Genomic DNA, 15,568 nt, shown 5'->3' with positions numbered 1-15,568 from the left:
ACTCCAAATTTATTTTTTTAAGAGTGGAAAATGAGCACGAGAGTAAGCTTGCAGGGAACCTAAAGACTGACTGTAAAAGTTTCTATAGGTACATGAAGAGAAAAAGATTGGTGAGGACAAATGTAGGCCTCTTGCAGCCAGAAAGGGGGGAAATGTATAATAGGGGACAAAGAGGGGTTGAGCAACTAAACACATACTTTGGTTCTGTCAGCTACCAGAAATGTTGGGGAACGCAGCGTTTAGCGAGAGGAAGGAACTGAAGGAGATCAATATTAGTAGAGAAATTGTGTTGGAAAAATTGATGGAATTGAAGGCTGATAAGTCCACAGCGCCTGATAATCTACATCCCAGAGTACTTAAGGAAGTGGCTCTAGAAATAGTGGATGCCTTGGTGGTCGTCTTCCAGGATTCTATACTATAGAACAGTTCCTGCAGATTGGAGGGTAGCTAATATAACTCCACTATTTAAAAAGGGAGGTAGAGAGAAAACACGGAATTATAGACCAGTAAGCCTGATGTCGGTAGTGGGGTAAACTCTAGATTCACTATCACAGATTTTACAGCTGAGCACTTAGAAAATAGTGGCAGGATCGGACAGAGTCAGCATGGATTTATGAAGGGGAATGCTGCAATTATACAGGGCTGCTGTTGGGCAAGAGAGGAGATTTAAGGGGCTGTGATGCTAATTTTCAAATCTTCTCTGGCTACAGGAGAGGTGTCAGGACTGGAGGACAGCTAATATGGTACCATTATTCAAGAAAGAAAGTAGGGAAGAACCAGGTAATTACAGGCCAGTGAGTTGAACGTCAACGATTGTTAAAAAATTCTGCTGGATAGAATGAATTTCCACTGAGAGGCGCAAAAGTTAATCAAGGATAGTCGGCGTGGGAGATGATGTCTAACAAATTTGATTGAATTTTTCACGGTCTTTCCTCTGGGTAATGTCCTGGTCCCAAACACCTTCAGTTGTGATATTAATGACATTCCCTTCATCGTAAGATTGGATCAGATTTAGATTTATTGTCACATGCATTGTTCTGTGCACAGTCGAGGCAGATCGCTCCATCGATGAAAACATAAAACATACGATAAATACACAATGTAAATACATAAACAGAGACATTGGGCACAGCATACGACGTATAGTGCTACAACTGTAAAGAGGGAGGTGGTATGGTAGTGCAGGGGTTAGCACTACGGTCTCACAGTGCCAAGGACCCCCGGTTCGATCCCGGCACCGGGTCACTGTCCGTATGGAGTTGGCACATTCTCCCTGTGTCTACATGGGTCTCACTCCCACAACCCAAGGATGTGCAGGTAGGTGGGTTGGCCACGCTAAATTGGCCCTTAATTAAAAAAAAAAAGAATTGGGTACTCTAAATTTACTTAAAAAAATAAAACAACTATAGAGAAGGTGTGTAGGAAGACCAGTTCAGTCCAAAAGAGGACCATTCAGAAGTTGATAACAGCGGGGCAAAAGCTGTTTTTGAGTTTTAGTGCCAGTTCTCAGACTTTTGTGTCTTCTGCCTGATGGAAGAGGTTGGAAGAGAGAATAACCTGGGTGGGAGGGTTCTTTGGTCATGCTGCCCACTTTCCCAAGGCAGCAGGTGGTGTAGACTGGGTCAATGTGATGGAGGTGGGCTCTGGGCTGTTTTCACAGCTCTGTAGTTTCACCTCCGTGCTAAAAGGTTTATCCCTTATCCTCAAACTGTGATTGCATATCTCTTCTTCCACCTACTACCACTGTTAGCTGGTTTATGGACTCCCCTATTGAAATGATCGTTCCTTATCTTTTAACCTCTGTCCACATAGATTCTATTTCTGTCTGAAGGTTTCATTTTGCTCTACTGCCACTGTTATGTTCAGTAACATAGCCTACACAAGATCACAGGCTACAAAGCAAGTCCAGGTGGAATATCTGGGCAAGAGAATCCCAACCCGATGATCTGAACAAGTTCTATGCCCGCTTTGAGCAGTCAGTCAATGCATCAGTGCTACCTTGACACCCTTGGACACCCATACCGACTATTACAACCACGGAGGTAAGAGCTGCCTTCTTGAAAGTGAATCAGCGGAAAGCGACTGGCCCCGGCGGAGTCCCTGGGCGAGCACTCAGAGCCTGCGCAGACCAGCTGGTGAGTGAATTTGCAGATATCTTCATGACCTCACTCCTCTGCTCTGAGGTCCCCACCTCCTTCAAGAAGACCACCATAATACCAGTACCAAAGAAGAACAAGGTAGCCTGCCTCAGCGACTACCGACTGGTGGCCCTGACGTCTGTTATCATGAAATGGTTCGAGCGGTAGTCATGAGACGGATCAACGCCAGCCTCGATCAACCGCAACCGGTCCACAGCAGGTGCTTTCTCCCTGGCTCTACAATTAACACTCAAACACCTTGACAGCAAGGACACCTATGTAAGACTGCTGTTCATAGACTGCTCCGCCTTCAACACCATTGTCCTGATATGAATAATAACCAAACTCTGCATTCTTGGACTTGACCCCTCCCTGTGCAGCTGGATCCTTTATTTCCTCACCAACAGACCCCAATCTGTCAGGATAGGCAACAGCACCTCCTCCACCATAGTCGCCAACACTGGGACCCCGCAAGGATGTGTGCTCCAGTCCTCTACTGTACTCCCTATACGCACATGACTGTGTGGCAAGATTTAACTCCAACTCAATCTATAAGTTTGCGGAATATATGACTGGTGGGCCGTATCTCAAACAACGACAGATCAGACTACAGAAGGGAGATAAATAACTTGGTTGCATGGTGTACCGAAAACACCCTCTCTCTAAATGTCGGAAAGACCAAGGAACTGATCATCGACTTCAGAAAGTATAGGACGACACACACTCCCGTCTGCATCAATGGCTCCGAAATGGAGATGGTCGATCGCTTTAAGTTCCTGGGGGGTCACCATCACCAACAGTCTGCCCTGGTCCACTCGCGTTGATGCAACAGTCGAGAAAGCCCAACAACGTCTCTACTCCCTACGGAAGCTAAAGAAATTCGGCATGCCTGCATCGACTCTCAAACGTCTGCAGATGTGCGATAGAGAGGATCCTATCCAGCTGCATCACAGCTTGGTATGGTAACTGCTCAGTCCAAGATCGTAAGAAACTGCAGAGTATGGTGAACTCAGTCCAAGGCATCACACAAGCTTGTCACCCTCCCATTGATTCTGTATATACCTCCCGCTGCCTCAGGAAGGCAAACAGCATTATTAGAGACCCCTCCCACCCAGGCATTGCCTACTTCCAGACCCTTGCATCAGGCAGAAGGTACAGAAGTCTGAAGATCCGCACATCCAGACATAGGAACAGCTTCTTTCCCACAGCTACAAGACTCCTCAACGACTCTCCCTCGGACTGATCTGTTCCCTGGCAGAACACTATTCACGACTCCCTATGCTGCTCTTGCTCATGTATTTGCTTTGTTTGGCCCCTTGTTCCGCACTGTAACCAATCACTGTTTGTCGATGTTCCATTTGTCGATGTACTTTTTATAAAAAGATGATTCTTTTTGTCTACTATGTATGTACTGTGTGCGTTCCAACGGCCGCAGAAAAATACTTTTCACTGTACATAGAACATACAGTGCAGAAGGAGGCCATTCGGCCCATCGAGTCTGCACCGACCCACTTAAGCCCTCACTTCCACCTTATCCCCGTAACCCAATAACCATTCCTAATCATTTTGGTCACTAAGGGAAATTTATCATGGCCAATCCACCTGACCTGCACGTCTTTGGACTGTGGGAGGAAACCAGAGCACCCGGAGGAAAAGCATGCAGACACTGGGAGAACGTGCAGACTCCGCACAGACGATAACCCAGCGGGGAATTGAACCTGGGACCCTGCCGCTGTGAAGCCACAGTGCTATCCACTTGTGCTAGCGTGCTGCCCTAAAGCTGAGTTTCTATATGCATTCTGTTAATAGCGTATGCAAGTATGAAATCTGAATCCTTTTGCAAATTATGCCAAAGATTATTCTATCGAGCATAACGCAGTTTCAATGCCAACCTGTGTTCAGGGAGTGCATCATGGGGAAGTGCTTTTTTATTTCCTGCGTTGATGCGGTGCAGTTGTATATGTGCCCCAAGTGTTCACACTCTGTTTTGAATTACAATTTTCTGTGTGAAAGGAATATTGCAGGGCTCTACAATTAACCGGCTAATATAAGGTCAATTATATGTAGCAATGCGGCTAGTGATCTTAGTGTTAACTGGCCTGAGGGCCGGTTTTGCTCAGTGGGCTAGACAGCTGTTTCAAGATGCAGAGCAAGGCCAGCAGCGCGGGTTCAATTCCCGTACCAGCTTACCCGAACAGACGCGGAATGTGGCGACTAGGGGCTTTTCACAGTAACTTCATACTTGTGACCATAAAAGATTTATTATTATTATTAAATATATTTGGGCTAACTTTAGCTTGTTGTCCTATGGAATTGCATGTCCTCTTTGCATGCAACCCCTGTTACCACTTATGTGCATTGAGACTTTATCGAACACAAGAGGCTTTTTAAAGAGCAGTATTAAATTAAAAATATAGGCCAATGATATTTATCAGCTGAAAATCATATTTACTAGTGTTTCTGTAGAATTCTATAAAATAAAACCATTCTGGCAACAGAATATAAATATTAGAAGTACCCGGCTTGTTGGCATCTATAATGAAAAAAGACAGGAAAATAAGGGATAGACGTTTGGTCTAAACGGAATTCTGATCAAGGTTTGTATCAAAAGTTGACTTGTTCTTTTAACAGGTGCAGATGGAGTTCTAGCATTTTTTCCCTAGCTCATACATTGGATGAGCTTGCACAGATATGTGGTGCCTGTAGATTCTGTGCATAGTGCTAATGTTATCCTAAAATTACTTGTGCGTTTAATTCTCCAAGTTCAAAATTCAGAGGATATCACTTTAGATGTTTACTGCTAGTCATCAACTGCAAGGTTAATCTTATTTTCTCTTCTTCAGCGTGCTTCTGATTAACTAAGAACCCAAGACGCTGACAGAATGACTGCCTCAAAGAGGACCCTCAGTAAAAAGGAACAGGAGGAAATTAAAAAGAAGGTATGGAATCTTTGGCGTGTGCATGGAAGGCAGATAGCAAAAGAATCATGAGGAACAAAACCTGAAATGTAAAAAGAGTGGTGAAAAGGCATATTAGAGTATCCGAAAAGAGAAACGAAGAGAGTCTTGTCAAACGGTCTGTCGATGGATCTTCCTTTTTGGCTGTTTTCAGCGTTTCCTGCTTGTATGTGGGACGAGGGAGATGAATTTTTTTAAATGCCAATTTTACTCTGTTCTTTTTCATCTATATCAGATTTTTTTTTTTTTTTTTAATGTTTTATTGAAATTTTTTTCCCAAACAACAATTTTTCCCCTCTTACAAAGCAAACACAACAATAACAATACAGAAATTTTTAACAATACACAAGTAACAAAACCCCATTATCTTTGACCTAAACTAAACTAAACCCCCCCCCCCCCCTCCCCCTGGGTTGCTGCTGCTGGTCATCTGTCTTCCCTCTAACGTTCCCCTAGGTAGTCGAGAAACGGCTGCCACTGCTTGGTGAACCCTTGAGCCGATCCTCTCAGGGCAAACTTTATCTGCTCCAGTTTAATGAACCCCGCCATATCATTTACCCAGGCCTCCAGTCCGGGGGGTTTCGCCTCCTTCCACATGAGTAGGATCCTGCGCCGGGCTACTAGGGACGCAAAGGCCACAACGTCGGCCTCTTTCGCCTCCTGCACTCCCTGCTCTTCCGCAACCCAGCCTGGTTTGACCCGTAGATTTTTAAAAGGTTTTATTTTTGCACCTTATCTTTCTTCCTTCTTGGAGAAGCTGACTCATTTAGGAAACGATTCCAAGGGTGCCAGAAGTCCCCTGCTGTTTGATTTTAAATAACTTTTTAATTTATGCCTTAGACAACGAGTGATAGGCTGAGCCTGGCATACGACGAGGATGCATCGACGAGAGGAGGCCATTGCAGCCAGTAACAATCCTGTCTTGATCCATATCTGTCAAATCCTGCATTTTGCATCAAGGATCACTGGGTAGTGATTAATAATTGTATTCTCTTTTTTTTCTTCCCCCCCCCCCCCCCCCCCCCCCCCCCCCAATCCTTAAAACAAGGCTTGCAGAAATTAACCAATAATGCCATTCAAATTAAGACCTAATTAGGCATAGAACAGGATAATTTGGTCTGCAAGGCTCCGGTATTATCCTTATAAGATAGCCATTGGGGAACAAAGATACTATTGATGGCAGGAATAAAATAATGGATGACATATGGACGTTTTCCATCACAGTTGTCAAAGGTGTTCAGACTCTCGGGTTGTTATATTTCCCCTTCCTTCAAATTTCTTGGTATTGCATTCATTTACATGTTTCAAGCATATATATGCATATATATAGAAAATTCTGTAATTCACTGCCACATGCCAATATTCAAACCAATGGGATAGTGAGTGTATATTTTTCTGATTGACTAAATGATCTTCAACGTATATTTTTGTGAAACCATCAATGGAAAATATGGTTACAAATGCAAGAGACTAATGTTGGACATTTTCTTTCAGGAAGATGAGAAGGCAGCTGCTGAGATTTATGAAGAATTTTTGGCTTCCTTTGAGGGAGCAGACTCCAGTAAAGTAAAAGCTTTTGTCAGAGGTGGCATTGTAAATGCAACAAGAGGTGAGTTATAAATGCAGCAAGTAGGAAAAATGGCACTTTATTGAAATGAGTCGTATCCTTTCACAATCCAGTTAGAATTGGAGCAAGTTATTTTGTGTGCTGATGTCACAGCTTGAACTATTTTCCTACCTAAAACTTAATTTGTTTCATGTAGGTGTAAGGGTTTAAACCCAGAATCAATGTAGTACAAAATGGCAGTTTTGTTGGGCCACTTTTCTCGCACTTAAGTTGAACTGTGTTTTTGACACTTTTGCTGCACTATTTGTGAGTTCTTTACTGTAAGTAATTAAATAATCTTTAAATGAATCCCCAATTAATGAGCCACATTTTAATCAGTGGCCTAATGAGATAATGGGTTTAAGGGAGAGGGGGCTCAAGTCTGATTATCACAAGGCAAGGGGCGGCACGGTGGCACAGTGGTTAGTACTGCTGCCTCACAGCTTCAGGGTCCTGGGTTCAATTCCAACCTCAGGTGACTGTGTGGAGTTTGCACATTCTCCCCGTGTCTGCGTGAGTTTCCTCCGGGTGCTCCCGTTATCTCCCACAGTCCAAAGATGTGCAGGTTAGGTGGATTAGCTATGCTAAGTTGCCACCCAGGTTGAGTTTCGGGGATAGGTTGGGGGATTGTGCGCTAGGTAGGGTGCTCTTTCAGAGGGTCGGTGCAGACTTGATGGGCCAAATGGCGGCCTCCTGCACTGTATGAATTTTGACTAGTGATATTGATAAGATTTGCTACTGCTTATCAAAGCTGCTCGTGAGGATCAGAATTAAGAAATGGATTGACAGTATGTTTCATATGTGGTGTTCGATCTGACTTTCTAAAACACTAAGGTGACCAGCCATGCTTGCAAGCTGTTCTCTATAATGTCTTCCATTGTGCTGAAAGTAGAGTTCAATGTCCTTTGGCAGAAGAAAAAACTCCTGAGACTTTGATGACAGCTGGTAGAAGGTATCACGTGGGGAGGGTAGATTATGAGAATATACCTTGTTGGATTTTGTGGTGAACGTAATTGCTATTGCAGAGAGACGATCAGTTGCTTCTAAAGTTTTGTATGTAAAAATATTAGAACCAAATTGTGGTGTACCAACGATGTAGTCAAGAAGATGGTGGCATTCTGTCAAAGAGTCCAACACACAAAGATAAGCTTGATGGTATTTTAGCAGTTTTTGCAAAGGTTTTCTCCTGAACAGTGTTCTTTTTAAAAGCCTTCCTTGAGTGCAGAAGTTAACCTACAGTTAACCATAACTGGGCTGCCCAAGGGTTGGAGGATGTTAACTGGAAGATATTGATTGATCACGTATCTTGAGCACCTTTACAAAAATAACTTTCTGCAGCTTTGAGGGAGCTCTGTTCCATGTTTATCTAGAATGCCAAAGGTTGCAGCCCCCATTTGGTTATTTGAAAGGGCGACGACTCAAATTTTGGTTGCACTTCAGCGTCAAGATCCTGAAACAAACATATGAATTAGGAGTAGGCCATTCAGCCCCTCTAGCATGCTCCGCCATTTAATATCATGGCTGATCTTGCTTACCCCGATGACCTTTCACCCCCTTGTTAATCAAGAATCTATTCCGCTCAGACTATTAAAAAAAAAAAATCAAAATATGTGCTTCCACTGTCTTTTGAGAAGAGAATTCCAGAGGCTCACGACCCTTGGAGAGAGAAAAAATTCTCCTTATTTCTGCCTTAAACGACTGCCCCTTTATTTTTAAACATTGATCCCTAGTTCTAGACTCTCCAACAAGAGGAAACATCCTCAATACATCCACTCTGTCAATACCCCTCAGGACCTTCAAGGTTATGATCAAGTCACCTTTTACTTTTCTAAGCACTACAGGGATACAAACCTAACCTCTCCAAACCTTTCCTCATGAAACAACTCTCCCATTCCCAGTATTGGTCTACTTGACCTTTACTGAAGTTTTGAAGCTTCCTTGTGTCCTCTTCACAATTTACTCATCTGAAGAAGGAGTTGTGCTCCGAAAGCTAGCGATACAAAACAAACCTGTTGGATTTTAACCTGGTGTTGTACGACTTCTACTGTGCCCACCCCAGTCCAAAGCTGGCATCTCCACATCATTCACTGAACTGCTTCTAAAGCATTTGCATCTTAAATATGAAGACCAATGCTGACGAGATGTGGTCACCTCCCTACTTTTGTAATCCGTTCCCCTCATTATATGATAACATTTCATTAGCTTTCCTGATTACTTGCTGTATCTGCATACTAGCCTTTTGTGATTCATCCACTAGGACAACCAGACCCCTCTGCACCTCAACTTTGCAATCTCTCACCATTTAGATAATGAGGTTTTTATTCTTCCTGCCAAAGAACAACAAAGAACAAAGAAATGTGCAGCACAGGAACAGGCCCTTCGGCCCTCCAAGCCCGTGCCGACCATGCTGCCCGACTAAACTACAATCTTCTACACTTCCTGGGTCCGTATCCCTCTATTCCCATCCTATTCATGTATTTGTCAAGATGCCCCTTAAATGTCACTATCATCCCTGCTTCCACCACCTCCGGTAGCGAGTTCCAGGCACCCACTACCCTCTGCGTAAAAAAACTTGCCTCGTACATCTACTCTAAACCTTGCCCCTCTCACTTCTGGGTGCGGCGATGACCAGCTAAGTCGCACGTTTCGGCAGCTCCCGGTGGAACGGACTTTTGGGCTCTTAATAAGAGCCCCAACGGCAATTTTAACGGCGAGAAGCACTGTGCGGTAAGCCAGAAGGGAATCCCCCCTGGAAACGGATGGAAAAAGGAGAGGGAAGTGGCCAGATTGCAGTGGATCCTTTGGAGCAGCGGCAAGGAAGGCAAGCAAGAACCAAGATGGCGACGGAAGGTGGCAGTTTAACATGGGGCCCTGAACAACAAGAGTTTTTGAAATGTTGCGTGGAAGAACTTAAAAAGGAAATGAAGAAGGAGCTGTTGGCCCCGATATTACAGGCGATCGAAGGGCTAAAGGATGAGCAAAAGACCCAGGAGCGGGAGCTTCGGGTCGTGAAGGCAAAGGCTGCCGAGAACGAGGACAATATACAGGGCCGGGTGGTGAAGACGGAGATGCACGAGGCACACCATAAACGATGTGTGGAAAGATTGGAGGTGCTGGAGAATAACGCGAGGAGGAATAATTTAAGGATTCTTGGTCTTCCAGAAGGAGCAGACGTCGGGGCATATGTGAGCACGATGCTGCACTCGTTAATGGGAGCGGAGGCCCCGGCGGGTCCGCTGGAGGTGGAGGGAGCATACCGAGTGATGGCGCGAGGACCGAGAGCAGGAGAAATTCCTAGAGCCTTAGTGGTGAGATTCCTCCGTTTTAAGGACAAAGAGATGGTCCTTAGATGGGAAAAGAAAACTCTGAGCAGTAGGTGGGAGAACGCGGTGATCCGCGTATATCAAGACTGGAGTGCGGAGGTGGCGAGAAGGAGGGCGAGCTTTAATCGGGCCAAGGCGGTGCTTCACAAAAAGAAGATAAAATTTGGAATGCTGCAACCGGCAAGACTGTGTGGGTCACATATCAAGGGAGGCACCACTACTTTGAGACGGCGGATGAGGCGTGGACTTTTATTGTGGAAGAAAAACTGGAATAAGTGGGTTATTAAAAAAGAACGTTTGAAACAAAGTGGTGGGGCGAGTATGGGGGGCGAAGAGGGGGGAAAAAAGGGGGGGAAAGATGAGTTTTATGTTATTAATCCTGCGATGCGGTAACTTTTCTCTCTTCCACAGGTGGTGGTGGAGGGAGGAAGGGAGGTGGAGGAGATGGGGCGTTGGCCATGGGGGCGGGGCCAAAAGGGAAGCGCGGGCTTTGTTCCCGCGCTATGATAATCATGGCGGGAATAGGGAAGCAGGAAGGAGGGGGCGTCGCACGGTGCGAGCCGAGGTCACGGGGGGAAGCCGAGGTCGGCCAGAGTTTGCTGACTTTTGGGAGCAACATGGGGGGCGTAACTATGCTAGTGGGGGATCTAGCGGGGGGGTGGGAGGGGGGAGTTACTGGGTTGCTGCTGCTGGGGAAAGGGGGGAGCCGGAATGGGGTGGGGTGGGGGGGGGGCACCGCCTGGGGGGGACACAGCTGCGTGGGAACCGGGTGAGGAGCTGGAAAAAGGGGATGGCTAATCGACAAGGGGGGGGGGGTGGTGGTAAAAAGCCCCCCAACCCGGTTGATCACGTGGAATGTGAGAGGGCTGAACGGGCCGATAAAGAGGGCACGAGTACTCGTATACCTTAAGAAACTTAAGGCAGACGTGGTTATGTTACAAGAGACGCACTTGAAACTTATAGACCAGGTTAGACTACGCAAAGGATGGGTGGGGCAGGTGTTTCATTCGGGGCTAGATGCGAAAAACGGGGGTGGCTATACTAGTGGGGAAGCGGGTTATATTTGAGGCAAAGACCATAGTGGCGGATAGCGGGGGCAGATGCGCGATGGTGAGTGGCAAATTACAGGGGGAGGCGGTGGTCTTGGTAAACGTATATGCCCCGAACTGGGATGATGCCAATTTTATGAGGCGCATGCTAGGACGCATCCCGGACCTAGAGGTGGGAAAGTTGGTAATGGGGGGAGATTTTAATACGGTGCTGGAGCCAGGGCTGGACAGGTCGAGATCCAGGACTGGAAGGAGGCCGGCTGCAGCCAAGGTGCTTAAAGATTTTATGGAGCAGATGGGAGGAGTAGACCCGTGGAGATTTAGCAGACCTAGGAGAAAAACGAAAACTCCTTACTCCTATGTCCACAAAGTTTATTCGCGAATAGACTTTTTTGTTTTGAGAAGGGTGTTGATCCCGAAGGTGAGGGGGACGGAGTATACGGCTATATCCATTTCGGATCACGCTCCACATTGGGTAGACTTGGAGATAGGGGAGGAAACAGAAGGGCGTCCACCCTGGAGAATGGACATGGGACTAATGGCAGATGAAGGGGTGTGTCTAAGGGTGAGGGGGTGCATTGAAAAATACTTGGAACTCAATGATAACGGGGAGGTCCAGGTGGGAGTGGTCTGGGAGGCGCTGAAGGCAGTGGTTAGAGGGGAGCTGATATCAATAAGGGCACATAAAGGAAAGCAGGAGAGTAGGGAACAGGAGCGGTTGCTGCAAGAACTTCTGAGGGTGGACAGGCAATATGCGGAGGCACCGGAGGAGGGACTGTACAGGGAAAGGCAAAGGTTACACGTAGAATTTGACTTGCTGACAAACGGGTACTGCAGAAGCACAGTGGAGGAAGGCACAGGGTGTACAGTATGAGTATGGGGAGAAGGCGAGCAGGTTGCTGGCCCATCAATTGAGGAAAAGGGGAGCAGTGAGGGAAATAGGGGGAGTGAGGGATGAGGAAGGAGAGATAGAGCGGGGAGTGGAGAGAGTGAATGGAGGTGGCATTCTATAAAAGATTATACTAAGCTCGGCCCCCGGATGGGAAGGAGAGAATGATGTGCTTCCTGGACCGGCTGGAATTTCCTAAGGTGGAGGAGCAGGAGAGGGTGGGACTGGGAGCACAGATCGAGATAGAGGAAGTTGTGAAAGGAATTAGGAGTATGCAGGCGGGGAAGGCTCCGGGACCGGATGGATTTCCAGTTGAATTTTATAGGAAATATGTGGACTTGCTGACGCCGCTACTGATGAGAACCTTTAATGAGGCGAGGGAAAGGGGGCAGCTGCCCCCGACTATGTCGGAGGCAACGATATCGCTTCTCCGAAAGAAGGAAAAAGACCTGCTGCAATGCGGGTCCTATAGACCTATTTCCCTCCTAAATGTAGACGCTATTTAGGAGAACCAGAGGGATTCTCAGGGATGTTAATATATAAGTATAATATGTATAGGTTGTTGTTATAGATAATTGTATATTGGACTGTTAAAACATATTTTTGGAGAATATTTATCTGGGACAAGGCAGTTGCCATTTATTTTTGTTTATATATTATTTATAAAACTGGCCATTGTTATTTATATTGTTATATTACTGTGTAAAGGATACACAATGTACTGTGATGGTTGGCCAAAAATTTTCAATAAAATATTTATTAAAAAAAACCTTGCCCCTCTCGCCTTAAACCTATGCCCCCTAGTAATTGACCCCTCTACCCTGGGGAAAAGCCTCTGACTATCCACTCTGTCTATGCCCCTCATAATTTTGTATACCTCTGAGGTCTCCCCTCAACCTCCTTCGTTCCAGTGAGAACAAACCGAGTTTATTCAACCGCTCCTCATAGCTAATGCCCTCCATACCAGGCAACATTCTGGTAAATCTCTTCTGCACCCTCTCTAAAGCCTCCACATCCTTCTGGTAGTGTGGCGACCAGAATTGAACACTATACTCCAAGTGTGGCCTAACTAAGGTTCTATACAGCTGCAACATGACTTGCCAATTCTTATACTCAATGCCCCGGCCAATGAAGGCAAGCATGCCGTATGCCTTCTTGACTACCTTCTCCACCTATGTTGCCCCTTTCAATGACCTGTGGACCTGTACTCCTAGATCTCTTTGACTTTCAATACTCTTGAGGGTTCTACCATTCACTCTATATTCCCTACCTGCATTAGACCTTCCAAAATGCATTACCTCACATTTGTCCAGATTAAACTCCATCTGCCATCTCTCCGTCCAAGTCTCCAAACAATCTAAATCCTGCTGTATCCTCCGACAGTCCTCATCGCTATCCGCAATTCCACCAACCTTTGTATCGTCTGCAAACTTACTAATCAGACCAGTTACATTTTCCTCCAAATCATTTTTTTTTTTTTTTTTTATAAATGTTTTATTGAAAATTTTTTCCCAAACAACAATTTTTCCCCTCTTACAAAGCAAACGCAACAATAACAATACACTCCAAATCATTTATATATACTACAAAGAGCAAAGGTCCCAGCACTGATCCCTGTGGAACACCACTGGTCACAGCCCTCCAATTAGAAAAGCATCCTTCCATTGCTACTCTCTGCCTTCTATGGCCTAGCCAGTTCTGTATCCACCTTGCCAGCTCACCCCTGATCCCGTGTGACTTCACCTTTTGTACTAGTCTACCATGAGGGACCTTGTCAAAGGCCTTACTGAAGTCCATATAGACAACATCCACTGCCCTACCTGCATCAATCATCTTAGTGACCTCCTCGAAAAACTCTATCAAGTTAGTGAGACACAACCTTCCCTTCACAAAACCGTGCTGCCTCTCACTAATACGTCCATTTGCTTCCAAATGGGAGTAGATCCTATCTCGAATTCTCTCCAGTAATTTCCCTACCACTGAAGTAAGGCTCACCGGCCTGTAGTTCCCGGGATTATCCTTGCTACCCTTCTTAAACAGAGGAACAACATTGGCTATTCTCTAGCCCTCCGGGACATCCCCTGAAGACAGCGAGGATCCAAAGATTTCTGTCAAGGCCTCAGCAATTTCCTCTCCAGCCTCCTTCAGTATTCTGGGGTAGATCCCTTCAGGCCCTGGGGACTTATCTACCTTAATATACTCCATTTGCAAGAGTTTTGCCCACTCACTTAACCTATCTATGTCCCTTTGAAGCCGCCTTGTGTCCTCTTCACAAATTACTTTGTGTCTTCAGCAAATTTCACAACCTTATCTTCAGTCCCTTCATCCAAGCAATTTATATAATTCTTTGACGATGTAGCCAGTACAGTTGACAAGGAGGAGCCAGTCGATGTGGTATATTTGGACTTTCAGAAGGCATTTGACAAAGTTCCGCATAAGAGATTATTGTGCAAAATTAAAGCGCATGGGATTGGGGGAAATGTATTGAGGTGGATAGAAAACTGGTTGGCAGAGAGGGAACAAAGACGAGGGATTAATGGGTCCTTTTCAAATTGGCAGGCAGTAACTAGTGAGGTACCACAGGGATCGGTGCTGGGACCCCAGCTATTCACAATATATATTAATGAGTTGGATGAGGGAACAAAATGTAACATCACAAAGTTTGCAGATGATACCAAGTTAGGTGGTAGAGTGAATTGTGATGAGGATGCAGGGATCCTACAGCATGATCTGGACAAGTTGGGCGAGTGAGCAAATCGATGGCAGATGCAGTATAATTTGAATAAGTGTGAGGCTATTCACTTGGAAGCAAAAACAGGAAGGCAGATTACTACCTGAATGGTTTTAAATTGGGGGAGGGGCGTATGCAGCGGGACCTGGGTGTCCTTGTGCACCATTCGCTGAAGGTAAGCATGCAGGTGCAGCAGGCGGTAAAGAAGGCTAATGGTATGTTGGCCTTCATTGCGAGAGGTTTCGAGTATAGAAGCAGGGATGTGTTACTGCAATTGTACAGGGCCTTGGGTGAGGCCACACCTGGAGTGTTGTGTGCCGTTTTGGTCTCCTTCTCGGAGGAAGGATGTTCTTGCTCTCGAGGGAGTGCAGCGAAGGTTTACCGGACTGATTCCAGGGATGGCGGGTTTGCCATATGACGAGAGATTGACTATGTTTTGATCTCGCAGGAGTTCAGAAGAATGAGGAGGATCTCATAGAGACTTGTAAAATTCCAACAGGACTAGACAGGGTAGGTGCAGGGAAGATGTCACCAATGATACATGGATGATCCATGTACGTATATAAAGATGAACATAGTGTAGGTGCAGTAGGAAGGAAGGTACCAGCGTGTAACAAATAGTGTGTTAAAAGATCATCTGTAAATGGATATTGTAGAAATTTCAATTGATTTTCCTTGTAGACCGTGCTCAGGATAGAAAGTTGAGTATCAGTCATCCTATGAATAAACTTTCTCAGTACTTTGGAATCACAAACAAATTACAAATTTGTCTTAACTCCGCCAACAATTCTGCAAAGCACTATACGTGGATTCTTAATTACATTTGAACCTGCTGTAGTCTGTTCAGAAACGGGGGACTGTTTTTTGAGATACTC

General features: G+C 45.5%; 1 protein-coding gene across 1 annotated transcript in view; it reads left to right on the top strand.

The window, feature by feature from the left end:
• u2surp (U2 snRNP-associated SURP domain containing) overlaps positions 1-15,568 on the top strand; it is a 75,378-nt gene that overhangs the window by 6,867 nt on the left and 52,943 nt on the right. The window contains exons 3-4 of the mRNA XM_072473897.1: positions 4,982-5,077; positions 6,590-6,704. Of these exons, the coding sequence (XP_072329998.1) occupies positions 5,021-5,077; positions 6,590-6,704 (172 nt within the window). The 5' untranslated portion in view covers positions 4,982-5,020. The remainder of the gene's footprint in view (positions 1-4,981; positions 5,078-6,589; positions 6,705-15,568) is intronic.

The sequence above is a fragment of the Scyliorhinus torazame genome, chromosome 14 (genome assembly GCF_047496885.1).
Source record: "Scyliorhinus torazame isolate Kashiwa2021f chromosome 14, sScyTor2.1, whole genome shotgun sequence".
Lineage (NCBI taxonomy): Eukaryota > Metazoa > Chordata > Chondrichthyes > Carcharhiniformes > Scyliorhinidae > Scyliorhinus > Scyliorhinus torazame.
Note: the sequence above shows the minus strand (reverse complement) of the source record. Positions and strands in the feature narration are given on the sequence as shown.